We start from the raw sequence: 18,349 nt of genomic DNA, 5'->3' as shown, positions 1-18,349 counted from the left end.
AATGTTACCTGTTGCATAATAGGTGCTAAATAGGTGGGCATCGAGACCTGAGTTCTAAATGATGTGACTGACATAAATACATCTGTCAATGTAAACATAAATGGCATATTTATTTTTGATTTTGTTTTGAAGGTAAAAGAAATAGGAGATTACTTTAAACAGCACCTTTTACAGTCCAGGCACAGAGGAGCATTTGAACTGGCTTACACTGGCTTTGTGAAACTCACCGAAATCCTAAACAGGTAAAACAAAGCGAATATCCCTTTAATTTTAAAAAGATTAAATGTACAAACCATGTGCTCGAAGTAGAATTTAGTTGTGTCTTTTGATGTTTAAAAGAACAGGACTTAGTTGGCTTCAAAACTCTTGGAAGAAATTGTTTTCTTAGGTTTCATTGTATGATTTACTGAAGATGATGGAGTGAAATGTCCAAACCGAGTCGCTCTCTCATTGAAAGGTGATTTGACACAAACTCAAAGATTTTGCTAAAAATAGATTTGAAGTTACCATTTATTTTCATTGAATGAAATGACTGTTTTGTCTGTTTGAAAACTACTTGGCTTGTGGAATAAAATAAGCCCTCCAGTTTTTTGGATTTGTGTATGTTACAGACAGAGAAACACTTAAGGATTTTGTGTTTTTCTTCATAATTTTATCTTATAGAAAAATTTAAAAGAACAGTAAATAGACCAAAAAATATAAAGGACTTTTCCCCCTTACTTGGAAAAATACTTAAGTAGATTTCATACATTTAGCCAAATGTTTTGTTTTGTTTTTTTGACATTATAGGTGCTGATAATTTCATTCATTCATATAATAGATTTCCTCCAAAGAGCTTGTGAGGAAACCTTAAATTACTTAATGACTAAGTGTTCATGGCAAGTGTTCTCTAAATAAAAGGTAGTATTTTCCAGGAAAACATTTCCATTGCCTGGAAACTTTTTGAAATGAAGCAGAGTTCTGCCAGCCTTGTAGCCTCAGCAAACATTTTATTTTGGGCCGTTAAGACATCTACTCCTTGAATATTTTTGAAGCATTTTTTTCACACTCCTGGTAAAACATTTATAAAACGTTTTGGCAGTTATGGGCTGCACAGAATATCTTTAAATGATACATTAAAAAATGTCCTTGACATTAACTGCTGATCCTGAAAATATTTTGTTGTCTTTGCAGCTCTTTCTTTCCAGTGTAGACATGACTTAAGAATATTTTTTTCTCACAACACAACACACTTCCCTCCCTTCAAATCAATTAACAAATATATATATTGAACACTAGCTGTGTGCTTAGTACTGTGCTTGGCTTGGAGGATATAATACTTCTTTATGAGACAAGGTTCCTGTTCTCAAAGAGCTTATGGTTTAGTTGGGGAAATAAGCAGGGATGAAATTCAAAATATTTAACAAATGGTACGTCATGGGCACTGACTGGTCAGAACAGACACTGGCTGTAAGCACCCAAGATCGCTGTCTGTATGGATGTGTGTTAGCTGAATACCAGCCTGGAAAGTGAGACCAAGACACTTGAACAAGATGAACCAATGTAATTGTCAAAATTTGGGTGAAATTTATAAATTCTGTAGGAATAGCAGAGAGAAAGCAACAAGGAAAGGCTAGGAGGGCTTGCTGGAGGAGGTGGAATTTGTGCTAATGCATGAGTAAGGTTTAAGTAGATAGGAGGAGAAAGGAGGAGACTTTATGAGTAAATGTTCAGAGGCTAGAACCAGCATAGCATATTGTTAGGTGAGTAAATGAGCCAGCCTGATTGTTGTGGTGGTGGTGCTGGTGGTAGAGTTACTAGGCAATATCATACATTTGGATAGATGGAGGTCAAATTATGGATACCTAGAAAGCAGATTTGCTGTAGTAGGGATGGAGAGAGGCATTGAACATTTTTGAGCTGACATAGATCATAGGAGGCATGTAGAATGGAGAAATAGCAATAATCTATGACACGAGGTCTTAGCTCTACTTACATCCATTCTGTTTATTGGCAATGAGATTGTACAAAAGTTACTCTCCTCAGCCTCTGATTTCTTCATCTGTAAAGTAAGGAAAAGAATATTTGCCCTGTTGACAGATCTCTCTGGCTTTTGTATATGGATCAAGTAAAATACCTATTTATGAAGACTCTTTTGCATTATTAAACTTTCTACAAATGTAAAACATTATGAGATTGATGTTGGTTATGGTGTTGGTGCATCAATGTAGTTTTTCAGTTGGAGGTGTTAGGTTAGATAGATTGTAGTGACAGATGGTAGTGAGAAGAGACTGGCATCGGCTCTAACAATCTAGAGCTGAGGTAATGAGCGCTTCCTCTGAGTCGATGGCTCTGGGAATGGAGGGAAAGAAGTGGCATCTCAGTTAATATTTATCCCCACATAGTAACAACTCTACACATGACGTTTTGAATGCTTAGAAGAGAAGCTGTGGACATCTCTTATTTCATGGTTTGATGTGTCAAGAATTAGGGCAGTGCATAGCTGGGTGGTTCTTCTCCTCGGGGTATTTATCGAATTCAATTGGTGGTGTTCAGCTGGCAGATGAACTGGTCAGGAGGGTCCAAGACAGCTTTATTCACATTATGGCACCTTGGTGGGATGGCTAGAAGATAGGGCCTAGTTGGGACTGCATGTGGCCCCTCAGCATGGCAGTCTTGGGGTAGCTGAAATTCTTATATGGCAGCTGGCTTCCTTCAGAGAGACTATTCCAAGAGAACCAGGCAGAAGCTTCATGGTCTTTTCTGACCTAGCCTTGGAAGTCTCATGGCATTGCTTCAGTCACATTGTTTTGGTTCTAAATGAGTCTTAAGGCCAGTCGGATTCAAGGGGAGAGGAATTAAACGTCACCATTTGATGGTAAAGTGGCAAGATCGTATTGTAGAAATACGTGTGGGATGGGAGATATAGTGGTGGCCATCTTTGAAGAATGCAATCTGCCATGTGAAGTAAACTGAATGTGTGTGATAGAGGTCCCCAGGGAGTCCACAACTGTTCCTGTGGTTTAATTTTTGGTGACCAGAAAAGTGGGATTGATGTTACCAAAGGCAAGGAGACTGAAAGAGGAGATTACTTTGATAATGGTGAATACATTTGCTTTGTATGTGTTGAGTGTGACATGATGGTGGCATATCCTGGTGGAAATATTTAAGTCAGAACTGGGAGATAGGGGATTAGTTTGGGTGCTATTGCAGAAACAGAGATGTAGATTTATGCCGTCTTCATAAATATTGTAGCTAGTAGGATTGCAGTCTTTAGGGAAGAGCTTAAAAGGAGAAAAGAACAGAGGACCAAGGACAGAGGCTTCTGAACAACTGTACTTTGTAGTTGAAAGTACAGTTGAAGGCATTCCAAATAAATGGAGTGGGGAGGTGAGGCAAGGCCCAGTGCCTGGTATCTCAGCCACTCCTAATCTGCTGTAAAGATCTCCTCATGGCTGTCACTATTGGCTTTTAACCAACCTGTTATGAGTTCCCAACTGTTGCTTCCAAACCAAGTGGTTCTTGATCCCTTTGGAGACATTTCAGATCTGCTGAACAGAATGTTTTACGGAGAACATCTTTGCAGTATGTGTGGCTTCCTTTTGTTTGGTTTTTATTTTTAAAAGCAAATGTATTTCTTTTGGATCCTTCTGAAAGCTTTTAAGTTATGAAAAATTTATTTAGGCATACAGTGTTTTAAAGTTTGCGGAAAGAAATCTGGGCTTTCAGGAAAATCCACTGAAATGGAGGCCAACTGCTGGCCACCCCTTGAACTACAGCTGTGTTAAGGAAGCAAGTACTTAAAGAGATTAATGGGTAAATAACCGAAGAGTTAAACATGAGCCACATTGTTTGAATTGATGTTTAACAGGATTATTCAGAATGTCTTCAAATGTAAATTGACTTCACTATTAAACAATCATCTAAGAATAAATAGGAATGGGAGGCACTATTCTTTTTTCTGGGAATTTTTTGAAAGCAACACTTGTGCGCACACACACAATATGTTGAGTTAATTTTCTAGAATCTGATTTCTTATATGGTCCTTTCTATTTAGAATTTGGTGAAATATTCATGCGCTCTTTAAAAAACATAATCACCTGCCCATGCATAATTACCTGCTTAAGCATTTGATTAGAGTGGTTAAATGCATTAAAGTTATCACTGTAAATTCAGGTTTTTGATGAAATTCATATTTGCTTATTTACGCTCTATAATCTTAGTATTTTAAGTTATTCTTTCAGTGAAAATAAACAATTCTAAACTAGGGTGCCAAGCAGGGAATCTAGTTTTCATTTGTTCAGCCATAAATTAAAAGCTTAGGGCTTCCCTGGTGGCGCAGTGGTTGAGAGTCTGCCTGCCAGTGCGGGAGACACGGGTTTGAGCCCTGGTCTGGGAGGATCCCACATGCCGCGGAGCAACTGGGCCTGTGAGCCACAGCTGCTGAGCCTGCGCGTCTGGAGCCTGTGCTCCGCAACAAGAGAGGCCACGACAGTGAGAGGCCCGCGCACCGCGATGAAGAGTGGCCCCGGCTCACCGCAACTGGAGAAAGCCCTCGCACAGAAACGAAGACCCAACACAGCCAAAAATAAATAAATAAATAATTAAAAAAAAAAAAAAGCTTAACTCTAAGGGGATTAAGTTGTTGTCTACAATTCTAAATCTAGAAGGGAGGTTCATGAGTACCTGATATTGTCTTACTCTTCATTTGTTTGAATTGCTCTGCTTATTGAAATGTAGCTTAACCTATGAATATTTACTGCACTGATTACAATCATTCTCACATTGTTGGCCTGAAAAAATGAACTGCTGACATTTAGCAATTTTTGTCATAAAATGCTACTACTGACTCATGGACGTCCACAATTATGGTGGACAGAAGTAATTTAAATATGTATTTCAACTTTCATCAGTTAATTATAGCTACTACAATTCAAATTCAACAGAAGACTTCTTATGAACCTTTGAAATATAATAATGAAAAAATAATTTCACTCTACTGGAGAATGAAAGACCAAGTCTCTAAAGAATATGCAGTCGAGCAAGAAATAAATGTAGAATGTAATATATGAGGTTTGGGGAGAAAGTCATTCAACTCTAGAAATAAAAAATATATAATCTTGTTTAAGCCTTTATTTTCATCTCCTTTGGCAGATGTGTCTAGGACACTTTTTGAGTATCCTGTGATTTTCATTTGAAATATTAATAATTAAATAAAGAATAACTAAGTGATCATCCACTCTGGGAAGCCATATTAATACTTTACATAGAGAAGAAAATCCTTTAATTTTCCCATTTCTATAGTGGATTAAAAGGATTTGGGGATAAATAAATTAAATAAACAAATTAAAGAAAAAATTAGGTCTTAACTCCAATTCTCCCCACCCCTTCCGACTTACATGTTATTTGGTCCAGTGGTTTGGATCTATCTTGCTTTTTAAAAAAAAAAAAAAAAAAAAGGATTTGGGGAAACTAGAATGTCTTAATGATTTTTTTCTTTTTAATTTATTTTTTAGAATGTCTTAATGTTTAAAATCTAAAACTTTGTGTCTTTGGTTTGTGACCCTTGGATTTTTATTTTTAAGCCCACTCCGTAGTTAAGATATTACCTTCTTTCTGGAACTTTGAATAATCATTTTTAAAGTTCTCATAATAATACTGAGTCTTTTTAGACTCAATAATGAAGGAATCTTGTTCTTAGTGAGTAACTTCTATCTCAGCTTTGTTAGTAAAGTCCCAGAGTTTTTAATATTAATTTTTTCCTCCTTGATCTCAGGCAATGGTTGTATTAAATATTAAGAGAACCAACAATTTGTTACATCCTTCTAACCACCTCTTTTAATCCACTGTATCTTGCCCTTCCCCCCATGGCTTTCTGATTGGTAATTCAATTTATATTTGGTCATCGTTATTATTGCCTGTGCCTGCAGCTGAGCCTTCAAAATAGCCCCCTGATGTTTTAGCCTGCAGTAAACTTCAGCAATATTTGATGGTGGTGAGGGAGGTTAAGATGGCTTCTGTTGATATATAGCTTTCTCACTGGATCTCATTTGGGCAAAACGTTTTTCAGGCTTAAAATATCTCCATGCTTCAGGGCTATGTTCCCTGTTTTTAAAATGTGCATGTACATGCACACAACCTTCCTGCACATCTGTCACTGTTTAGTTTAATTGAAATAATAAACACGAACCTTGAAATAATAAACACAATACTTGACCAAAGAATGAATGGAGTGGAGAATTTAGCTTATGAAATAATAGGAGCTTGGGAAAAAACCTCTAAGTTAGGAAAAATAACAATACTGAAAGAGTCTGAGGAAATGAAGGTAACATTTCTCAATTAACAATCATAATATAGCTAATCAGAACTCAACAAAAAATAGCTCTGTGTTGCCATCCTTAGGTGGATGGATGAAGCCATTGGAGAGCCACTCTGTAGTCAGGGAACCTGATTTATTGGCACAAAATAGTCTAATGACCAATTAGTTGGGTATACAGCATATGTAATTTGATTTCAGTCTGGGTTTTATGCTTATCTTAGAATACTTACCCACTACCAGTGAGATAGCTTTGTGGATAGAAATTGGACTAATCTGTTTATAGAACAATAATTTGCTTCAGTGATCTTCTCAAGACAACACAAAGACACACCAGCCATGGACTGGCCTGTTCATTTCTGTTACTTTTGGTAGGGACTCAAGCTATAGCACTTAGCATAGAAAAACCAAACCAAACAAACAAATACAAAAAACCCAAAAACAACACCTCCCGCCTCTTTCCTGTCAGCCCCCCCTTTTTTTAATGTCTACTATTTCTTTCTTTCGTTTTTTTTTTTTTAATAAAATTTATTTATTTATTTTTGGCTGTGTTGGGTCTTCATTGCTGCGTGCGGGCTTTCTCTAATTGCGGCGAGCGGGGGCTGCTCTTAATTGCGGTGCGTGGGCTTCTCATTGCGGTGGCTTCTCTTGTTGCGGAGCACGGGCTCTAAGCATGTGGGCTTCAGTAGTTGTGGCTCGCGGGCTCTAGAGCGCAGGCTCAGTAGTTGTGGCGCACGGGCTTAGTTGCTCCGCAGCATGTGGGATCTTCCCAGACCAGGGCTCGAACCCGTGTCCCCTGCATTAGCAGGTGGATTCTTAACCACTGTGCCACCAGGGAAGCCCCTAATGTCTACTGTTCCTTGACTGTGAAGAACAGGAACATCAGAGTGGTCTGATCCTCCCACACCCCCATCCTTAACCACTGCCTCCCTCGGAGTGTAGAGGAAAGAATATTGAGGTACCAGTTAGAAGTGAGTTCTACCTACCAGCTCTGTTGATACTAGGAAAACCATGTAAATCTCTCTGGGCTGCTGTGTCCTCTTTGATAAAATAAAAGAGAATCCAGCTTTCTAAGGCCTTTTTAAATTCTGAGCATTCTACTCATGGTACAATACTGCTTTCTAGTTTCTGATTGGGAAAGTCTGGGGATTTTGGGTATGAAAGATCAGGGAACTTGGATATATTTTTAGTAAACTTCCTTTAGAACTGGTAAACTGATCTCTTGGGAGACTTTTGTGGATTAATAACATTTAGTGAGGCTTGCTTATGAAGAACTTTGAATCCCTCATAAGAAAGTTCCAATTTTTATGAGGTACTCAGAGACTAAAGACACTGTATATTTTGTATTAATTTGACATGGGAGTGAAATAAAAGAAAAGAGCCTTCAGACAAAGAGGATGTCTGCTCTTCTAGTGGAGAGGCACTCGCTAACCCAAGCAGGCTTGGAATTCCCCACGGCTGGGGCTGTTGAGTGCATGGAGCTGGCACAGCCAATCATGGTCTGTTTCACTCAGGGACCTTGCCCTTTTCCTTGCTGCCCCCTGGATTGTGTGATGAGGAACCAAAACAAACAGCTAGAGTTTGTTGCATTGTTCTTGGGAGCCGTGCATGGTTCCATTTTTACCTTCCAATTCCTTCATTATCATAAACACCAGCAACTCTGGAGTTTTGAAATCACTTCCTTGTGAAATAATCTTTCCTTGCTGGGGAGTAGACAGAAGGTTCATTGAATAGTCAGAACTCTAGGTTAGGCTATTATTGTGTTTTTCTAGGCACAGTGACTTCACCATTGAGGAGCGTTACAGTTTTTAGCCCTTCTTTTCTACACCTAGTTTTTCAATCATGTGCCTAATGGAAGGACAGCTAATATGCAGCAGCTGGCGCCAACACTAGTGGGTCCTTATTTATTCAACAAGCGATTTCTTGAACATCTTCTATGTGCCTGTGTTAGAAACACTCTGTTTGACCATTGAGAGTACAATGTGGTAAGCCAGAGTTGCTATGAACCTAGAGACATATGTTAGGATCTAAATTTGAAACGTTTAACTCCGTAGAACTAAGAGAGGCATGTGAAGACCTGAACAAGGGACTGCAGCTTGTGTGAGGCCATGTTGAGGTGTTTTGGGGACAGTCACATCAGGAGCTTTGGGTACTTATATAATTTAGGGGCATTGCTTTCTCTCTTTGAAACAGTAACCCAGGTAATAATATCTCATTGAATTTCAAAGCATTTTTACAATGATTTTATTTTCATTCTTGGGCATTGAGAAATCAAGTGATTTGTCCATAGCCACACAACTAGTTGGTGACAGAGCCAGCACTAGAATCCAAATGGTTTTTTTGAACTTCATTCTGCTTCAGAGTTAGCAGTTCAACACAAGTATATCGATCACCTGCTTTATGTAAGAAATTGTGATAGGTAGGCATTATAGAGGGTAAAATATTGGTAAAACGTGGTTCTTGTTCTTAGAGGGATTTCTAGCCTAGCCTTTTAATTTTGGTATTAGAGAAATCAATTAGATTATTTACAGGGCAGAAATGGAAGACCAAGAAAAAAGTCCACTTACTGAGCTGTCTGTCCCGATTTATGGGAAGAATGATTAATGCATTAACAAAATAAGCAAGGCAGGAAGAAGGGCCTGATCGGAGGCAGGATAATACTTTAGACATGTCAGGTTTGTGGTGGTGTTGGGAGGCTGCCTAGAGGGATAGCAGACAGTTGGAAATACAGGTCAGGAGATGGGGAGAAGGGTCAGAGTTGGAGATAGGGTGATCTGGGACTCCTCCAATTTTTTAGCACTGGAAGTCCAGCATTCTGGGAAACGTTTCTGTCCCAGGCTGACAGGGACACTGGTCACTCTTACTAGAGGTATATATTTGAGAGTCACCCATACAGAGGAAATAGTTGAAGGCACAGGCCTGGTCTCCTAAAGAGCCTTAAGAGAGAAGGGAAATGGTTATAATCTGGGATTAAATGTTGTATTTGTTAGAACTCAGAAACATTGGTTCTTTGAAACATCTTTCTACCCCATGTTCACAACCATACAAACCTCGGTTAAACAGTATACAAACTGGAACCCTCTACTGGGTTTTGAACCCCATCCTTGGTTTTTTTTCTTGAATATTGGGAAAAAATGATCTCTTGGGATAGTATTTAGGCTAACAGAGTTGATTTTGATTGGGGATTTCAGTAGAAAATATCTTCATATCAGTGCTATGACCTTGGTATGTGGAGATTATGAATGTGTTCATACCTGTTTGAGGAAGCTAAGGAGTTGAATCATCTGCTGGCTCTAATGGTGGCACCTCTTGTCATTGGAAAGCACTTTTGTTTATACTTTCTTTTCCAATTACTATATCCTCTTGGTTTGTCAGCCTGGTTTTTTTAAATTTTATTTATTTATTTATGGCTGCGTTGGGTCTTCGCCTCCGTGCAAGGGCTTTCTCCAGCTGCGGCAAGCGGGGGCCACTCCTCATCGCGGTGCGCGGGCCTCTCACTGTCGTGGCCTCTCTTGTTGCGGGGCACAGGCTCCAGACGCACAGGCTCAGCAATTGTGGCTCACGGGCCCAGTTGCTCCGCAGCATGCGGGATCCTCCCAGACCAGGGCTCGAACCCATGTCCCCTGCACTGGCAGGCAGACTCTCAACCACTGCGCCACCAGGGAAGCCCTCTGTCAGCCTGGTTTTTTAGAATGGTACACTTAATGGAGCTGATAAGTCGTAAGTTGTTCATTTATTCAACAGATATTTATTGAGCTCCCTATTGGGATGCCAGGCCCCGTTCTGGGTGCTGGGAAATAAAGAAGTGGACAGGACAGAGTGTGTCTCTGATATCATAGAGTTTATATTTTAAAGGCCATCTACAAAATAATAAACTGTCAGATAACCATATGTATTTTGATGTGATAAAGTTTGGTGTTAAGGAAAAGTCTTTCTTTCCCCCTACACTAAAGTAAGCCAAGGCTTGGATGACAAGAAGCAGCAGCTTTCTAAGGGAAGAGCTTTCCAAGCAATGGGAACAGTTAATGCAAAAGCCTTTGGTGTGTTTAAACAACAGAATGATATAAGATAGTTGAATGAGGTTGTTCAAATATGTCGGGCTTTGTGAGCCAGGATCTTGCGCTTCCTGGAAATTTTTTTTTTTTTTTTTCCTGAGAGCCTCCAACCAAATGGATATAAAAATAAAAGGTATCTTGGGAATTGAACAGACATTAGTATGTATGGACCCTAGTAAGTAGCTTTATGATGATCAATAAATAAAGTGTATATGTGTGTGTTATGAAGTTGCATATAGAAGAGGGGAGAAGGGCTGGATGGGACAAACGAGAAGTGACATGAATATAAAATAAATAAAGTTTCTGTTCCCAGAAAGTGTGCTGTATCTTTCCAAGCTGCCTTTATCCTCCTCCTGACTCTTTTTCTACTTGTACCTGGAACCTTAGATCAGCTTGTTCAGTATCATCAGTGGATGATAGTTTCAGATTAGTGCCTGGAATGTTTAAAGCATGTAACTTGTGAAAGCAAACACCTTTTTTTTACATTGTGGATAATTTTCTGTTTTAAATCTAAAAGATATGACTGCTCCAAGTATACGGGTATAGCCCCCCCTCCCGACTCCAGTTTAAAATCAATAGTCTGACCTGCTTTTTATGTTATAGGCAGCTAAAGCTTTGCTTTGCAAAACTTTGGACTTGGGTGAGTGAGAAAACTCGAATTCCTCATAACAACACTAATATGGTAGAGGTTTAGAAGTGATATCTGAAATGATCAGATTATCTTTCTTCTACTTTCCCTGAAACCTCACTTTTTTTTTTGTTTTTAATGTAGAAAGGTACATGTTTTTCAGTTTCCTGTTTTCATCCATATGAAGGAAGGAATACTCTTAGGTCTTTGTAGTGTATATCAGACCAGTACTAATCATTCCCCCCTTGGTTGCCTGTGTATCATCCACTCTGATATGTGATATGCAGTGTTTTAGCTAAGTTTGTTGTTCTGAATAGCTAGACTAAGTGTTTGTTATTTTTGAAATTATTGTTTATAGCTGTTTTCATTCAGATGGTGATGGTGATGACTAATGATATTGAGCCTGAGTAAATACACATCATTTACTCTGTATCAAGGTTAGGGACAAATCCTGGTTTTGTTCCAAAAGCACTCATTTTTTTCTTCGCATTATTTAGAATTATTTAAATAATTAGCAAATGAAAAATAAGGAACCATGGTAAGGTAAAAGTTTATTAACAATCAGTAAATAAGTAGCTTTGTTTTTATTGACATTTACTTTTCTGTACCCAATAACTTATTTATTTGAATGAATTTTCATTTGGAGTTGCTCTTAAACCTGACAAAGTAAAAGTGTGTTTAGGGGAAAGGGAAAGAATTTACTTCCTTCTTGTGCTAAAACAAAAAACAAACAAACAAAAAACCCTTAGTGATAACAGCTTGGTAAGTAAATTATTATTTGGGAAATGAAGATATTGGTAGAGGCTTAACCTTTACTCAGTTGAGGTTACACATAATTAATTTCCTGGCAATTGAGTTTTGATAATTTTCTGGGAATTTTGCTTCATATATCGGTTTTAAATGTATTTCACATTTAAAATGTGAAATTAGTTGCTTTGTGTTTGAAGGTGACGTAATTTCTTTAGGCCAGCGATGAGTCATTCAGTTAATGTAAGAAAACAGTTAATTAACAGTAATAAATGTCCCCAGTCGTCTAAGGGAGTTGAGTGTGACACAGTTTACCTCAAGTCAGTCACAAGTAGGTTGTCCGCTGAGTGGATTTTCTATAGGATATTTTGATTCTCCAGCTAGCTTTCTATCCATATCACCAGTTTGTTTCAAAACTATTTTAACCCCTCCTCTGATGGTGGATATTCAGGGACTGAAATCAATTTGAACGGTAACCTGAGTAAAACGTGATTAGGAAGGCAGTCCTTAAAAACAATATACTCTGGTAATGCATTCTAGATCCATAGGAACCTGCTTCCTGAATTATGTGTAATTTGGAATTTTTATTCTACTGCTCCTTTCCTAGGGCACAGCATAGTGCCAAGCAACTACTAGGTACTTAATAGATCTTTTTTCCAAATGACTGAATGAAACCTACTGAAGGAAATAGTAAGAGAGTTGATAATACCTATATCATGAACCAGATCAAACCAAATGTATATCTGAGCATTTAGGACAGGCACCTTGAAATAATGCCTTTAATTTATTAAGCAAGAGCTTTGGTGTCAATCTACATTTTTGTTCTCTCTCTGTCACTTGTTAGTTGTATATAACCTTGGGTAAATTATTTAATTTCTCTCCCCGCCATCTCTTTTTGCTAGATTAAAAATAGTGTGAAAGTTATTCCTTCATTTAGCTCTTGAGTATCTAAGCAGTTATTTTAATGTTTTTGTCAGACTGCTCCATAAAATTAAGCTTCATGTAGAGTGAATTTATGTTCTAATTACTGATTTTTTTAGATCGTCTTTTTTAATAAAAACCTTATTTCTGTTTTGAATTTTGGTTTGTTGGCTATGATTGGGAGGCTTTTTAATTAGTTTATTTATTTCTCTCTCTCTAGGCTCATTCCTTTCTAGCAGAGGAACTAGATTAAATAGTGGCATTTTGGATCTTCCATCCACAGTGATACTGGGGATATGACAGATCTGGTCACCTAGTTAGTAATCAGCCTGGTTGATAGAGTCTCCCTTGGACCCATGGCTTTTCATACTGCTTTAGCCCCAAGCAGCTCTGGCAGTAGCCTTTACAACCTTTCATGGGAGAGGAAGCCACTGAAATTCCCTGTTTCCTGGGAGGTAGGCAAGTTACCCCACAGGAACTGACTTCCTGGCCATTACTTCTACTTCTAGAGCTAGAACTCAGCAGATCTCCGGTATCAGCTGTTGACTTAAAACAAATAGACTGCCAATTATTTCTCCAGCAAAAATGGGTTTATTCCAGATCAACAAAGAACTGCAATTTGCAAAGTGAACGACCTTACTAGAACAGAAAGTCTGCATAGGAATTTGGAAGAATTTTTAAGGTTAGATTCAAGTAGGAGGGCTGGAGCCAGGACGTAGGGGACCTTTCCAACTGGAAGATTTGATCAAGATGGAAAATGAGTTAGCTCAAGATTTCTTAATAGTCAAGAGCCATTGTAAGTTCAGGCAAGGAAGGGTGATGCCTGGTGAGGTGGCCCACTCTGATCCCAGACCTGCCTGCCTTCTCGGATTGGTTGATTTTGCTAGAAGCTCTGTGTGCCAGCTCAGGGAGGCCCGGGACAGCGTTGAGGAGGAGGAGCATTATTGAACTAGTATTTGTTGTACTAGTATTTCAGTGCACTTGATAGAAAAATAAGGAAATAGGAAAGTACCCCTCATCTCCTGCAGTTCCTTTTCCCCTTTCGTTTTTCTTACATAGTGAATTCCTACAGGAATACTTAACCTTCATCTGAAGCATTATCTGTAAGCCAATCCTTCACTGCCAGTGGTCCTGTGGTGGGGAAGAAAATATAAGTAAATGAAATCCACAGATAACCTTAGATCAAGTAGTCTTTTCTTTTTTCACCTCTGTGACTCCAGCTTTTTCTTGGATGGTTAGATCACAGAAAGGTGACTTTGCTTTAATTCTCTCTTTGTTTTTTTCTCTGCTCACCCATTGTGGTGTAAATTAACCCAAATATACTTAAAAGACAATGAAAAATGAGCAAAAAAAGGCAGTAATCCATAACTGTATCATTAGCACTTAAATAACAACTCCTAGGGATTTAGATTTCAGCTTTTGACTGGGCAACTGTGTGAGGATTATACCACATTGGCAATGTTAGTAGTATACTAGAGAAATTATTCTGTGAAACAGATGCATTTATCATAATTTTTAAAAGATACAAACCCAGTGATTGGGAAGTAACTTCAGTAATGTAAGTAACATTAAGTATGGGAGGATTATTTTTATTATAAAAAATTCAAACATAGAAATGGATTTTTTATTATGAAAATTTTCAAACATAAATTACAAACATAAAGCGTATTAAAATTTCAAACATATATATATATATATACACACACACACACGTGTGTGTGTGTGTATAGGGAGAGAGAGAGAGAATAATGTGATGAACCACCTTTATCCATCACCCAGGTTCAGCAGTTGCCTTGCCACACTTGCTTCATCTATCCCTTTCATTGTCCTTTGCTGAAGTATTACAAAGTACATCCCTGAAATGTTATTTTTACTCCTATGCACCTCAGTGTGCCTCTCTAAAAAATACACTTTCTTCCATGTCCGCAATGCCATTGGCACATCCTATAAATAATTCCTTGGTGTCATATAATATCTAATATATACATAACTATCTGTATTATTTCAAAGTATCTTTTTTTAAATTTGTTTTTTTCAAGTTGGAATCTAAACAAGGTTCACACTTTGCATTTGGTTGTTCTGTCTTTGAATCTCTTTTAATTTTGTGGTTCAGTCTGTTGATGGCTGGTTTTTATGGCTGAGGGAGCTGAGGGGGAAGAAGCAGGAACAAGGTGATAGACTTTAAGCCAGGCTAAAAGGAAACCTTTAAAATTACAGGGCCTGCTGGGAGTAGGGAGATTTGGTTGTAACATTTGTGGCTGAAATAATGTTTTTTAGGCCCATGTCAAACTTAAAAAAATGCCTCCTTCAAAGTAGTATTATTTATGTATATTTTGTTCTATACAAGACATAAACAACTAAATTTGAGTTGCTATTTGGAATGTTAGTCAGAAACTGAAGTTGTCTATCTTAACACCAAACTAAAATAAAGAAAAAAAAGTCCCCACCAGAAACTAACACAACATTGTAAATCAATGATACTTCAATTAAAAAAAACCCCACATGTTTCTAAGAGCTCTAATTCTCTCTACAAATTAGAAATCAGTTATCTTTCTGCAGACTGTCTTCTTCAATTTAAAAAAGAGAGAGTATTTTTCCTTTGGACTTTACCTCTTTATTTTCGTATTAATTTTAGTTAAATCCAATTATGATCCTTCTAAAATAATTGTGCCTATCTAACATTAAATACGCTATTTCTTAGGATAATGTTATATAACTGTATATTAGGGCATAAGATGAAAAATTTTTTAAAAGTCACATGTTTTTAAGCACTCTAGAATAACAATTAACATAGTACAGCAGAATCTCACTAACAGTAAGGTCCAAATACCTTTAAAATGTTTAAGGTTCTTTCCAAATAACTTGCTTTATTGTCTCCATAGGATGTGGATGAAAATTTTATTTGTGATAGGCCACACTTGAGAAAGCTAAAATGATTACTAAAATACACTTTCAAAAATGTGTATATGAATATGTATAATCTCTATAACTGTAGAATATAAACTACAGTAAACTATAAGGTTATGTTCTGCTTGTTGGAAATCTTGAATTTTGCAATATAGAAGATTGGTGAGAGTTTGATTAACCTTCAGAACATTTTGGGCTTGGGTGCAGGCCTAGGTATTAAAGCTCATTTGCAGACAAGACACATGCTCTTCATGCTTTTGTAAGAAATGGAATCTATAATAGCTACAAATGCTAAGACCCATCATAAAGAAGAAAGTAGGTGAAAAGTGGAAAGTGAGACATTTTTTAGTTTCCCTCCCTCCGAATGTAAGGATGTTTATTCTTTCCTAACAGTGTTAATGTATATCAATAGTTTATGCTTTTACTTTTTGGTACCTGATAATTCCAAATGCTTGCTTTATATATGCCTTTTAGGTGCCCTAATTTGAGTCTGCAGAAGCTACCGGAAGAGTGGTTATGGAATGTTTTAGAGGAAATTAGATGCAGTGATCCTTCATCTAAACTCTGTGCTACAAGACGCAGTGCTGGAATTCCTTTCTACATACAGGTAGGTACTTATCTACAGGATCATAGCTGAGGGCATTGTTTGTTTGTTTTTGGTCTTTTGATAGTAGTGTATTCTAACCCCCCTGACATGTGAGTGAGCATATTGCATAAGGGACATTTCTGATTCTCTATAGTACATTTCACAAGTACTATAGCATTTGTGATTTTGTTTTAATGTGTGGACAGTGTGTTCCTGTGACAGATCTCTTCTTGGAATAAACCCTCTAAGAGGTCAGTCTTATAATATGAACAGAGGGTGGTAGAGATTTCCGCCTGTGTGTGAAGTAGGAAGACATCGCTGTGGTGCATTCATTGCTCACTTCCAGGAAGTGCGCATGCTGCCCTTTTTTTTTTTTCTCAGTTAGAAAAAATATTCTTCCTTTCATGTCAAAGACCCTTAAGACTCTGTAGGCAACCAGTGTTAACAATTTCTTTTGAATCCTTCTATAAAATATCCATGCATAAAATAATCCTAATCCTAATAGTAGCTAACTTTTATAAGTGGTTATTTCACATATGTTATCTCATTTAATCCTTCCTCAAGGCCTACGAGGTAGGTCCTATGATCATCCGTATATTGTGGATGAAGAAACTGGGCCTTAGAGAGGTTAGGTAAGTGATTTGCTAATGGCCACAGGGATAGTAAGAGCAGCACTAAGACTTGAGCCCAGGCACCCTGCTGGGGGTGTGTGTGTGTGTGTGCGCGCGTTTTCTTTTTTAACACAGATGAAAGCATACTCCACACACTGTTTTTGTCTCTTGCTTTTTTTCCACTTAATTTAGATTGCTTCCTATCAGCATAAAGATATGAGGATTGCTTAAAGATTGCTTCATATCAGCATACTCAGATATTGCTACTTGATAAGAAAATATTTTATTTTATTTCCACAGTGTTGAAATTGAGGCTGTCACCATTATGAATCCAAAGAATGAAAACCAAGTCCTCACGATACTAAATGAGACCCGACCTGAATGATCTTTGTTTAATATTCAGGAAGATAAAATCTAGGAATGGGGTGGTGTAAAAAAAGCGATGAAAATAAGTGAAATGAAGTCTGTTTTTTAGTGCCCCAACATTTTTTCCTTCCCTTTCTTATGCCTCCCTCAAATTCCCAGAGTCATGATTTTTATGACAATGGGCACCAGTCGTGGAGGTTGATTTGGCATAGAGATCACTGAGGTTCTGCTGGGTAGATTTTGGTGACCTTCAGAAATCGACTCCTCTCTGATCTGACCCATTCTGGACCAGTGTGGGTCATTCTCCTGCCTCTGATTCATTCTGACCTAGCGTGTTTTTGCCTCATATGTCTGTCTGAGGACATGTGTTAATGCAACAGCAAGGTTTGGTTGCATCTTTGTGCTGTGTGCCTCCATCTCTGGTTCCCAACTAGTACTACATATTGGTCATAGTGATAGAGGGGTCAGGACTGCACCTTCTTAGCCCAGCCTTGGGAAGAATGTCATAACTATGCACAGCTCTGGGGGAAAAAGAACTGTTGTTCCCAGGAGACACATTAGTAATCATATATAGCTTTCTTATTTATTTTAGTTGAATAAAATTAAATTATCAGAAAAATCTGCTCAGAGAGGCCCCATTTTTCCTAGCATAACTTACCAATAAAGTAATGTTCTTGTTCTGGTGGAAACCTCTGCTTGGTGTTAGCTATGGAGAAAAACTCCCCATTACTCTCAGTCCTACACAGCCACTGATCTATTTTCTGTCTCTATGTAAATGGAATCATATAATATGTTGTCTTTGTGTCCTCTTTCACTTAGCATCATGTTTCAGGGCTCATCCATATTGTAACATGTATCAGTACTTCATTCCTTTCTATTGCCTCAAGTGGTTTGATATTCCTATTTTTATGTTTATTGGATACTGGCAAAATGTTAGACACAAAATAAATAAGCACCTCTTGAATATTCAAATATAGGACCCCCTTTGAAGCTTGTAGTATTTCCTTTTGTCCCATGGAGTTTCCAGTGCTACAGTTTAATAGTCCTCCAGGTAGACTCTTGTGAAGAATTAAATAACTGATCAATCTCCAGGGAGTTTCCAAATCCTTACAAGAAATTTAATCCAGAGGTTTTTTGTTTTTCAAGTAAAGAGAAGTTTCTTGTTGGATAAATTTGTTATTAAAACTGACGTGCTTATTGTGTCTGAGACCTGCTACCCAATTATGGTCTTAG

At 37.8% G+C, this 18,349-nt stretch overlaps 1 protein-coding gene across 2 annotated transcripts in view; it reads left to right on the top strand.

The window, feature by feature from the left end:
* THADA (THADA armadillo repeat containing) overlaps nucleotides 1-18,349 on the top strand; it is a 318,246-nt gene that overhangs the window by 63,122 nt on the left and 236,775 nt on the right. For both annotated transcript variants that reach the window (XM_061210468.1, XM_061210467.1), the window contains exons 22-23: nucleotides 133-242; nucleotides 16,028-16,160. In XM_061210468.1, the coding sequence (XP_061066451.1) occupies nucleotides 133-242; nucleotides 16,028-16,160 (243 nt within the window). The remainder of the gene's footprint in view (nucleotides 1-132; nucleotides 243-16,027; nucleotides 16,161-18,349) is intronic.

Source organism: Eubalaena glacialis, chromosome 14 (genome assembly GCF_028564815.1).
Source record: "Eubalaena glacialis isolate mEubGla1 chromosome 14, mEubGla1.1.hap2.+ XY, whole genome shotgun sequence".
Taxonomy (NCBI): Eukaryota; Metazoa; Chordata; class Mammalia; order Artiodactyla; family Balaenidae; genus Eubalaena; species Eubalaena glacialis.
This window is presented reverse-complemented; position numbering and strand designations above follow the sequence as displayed.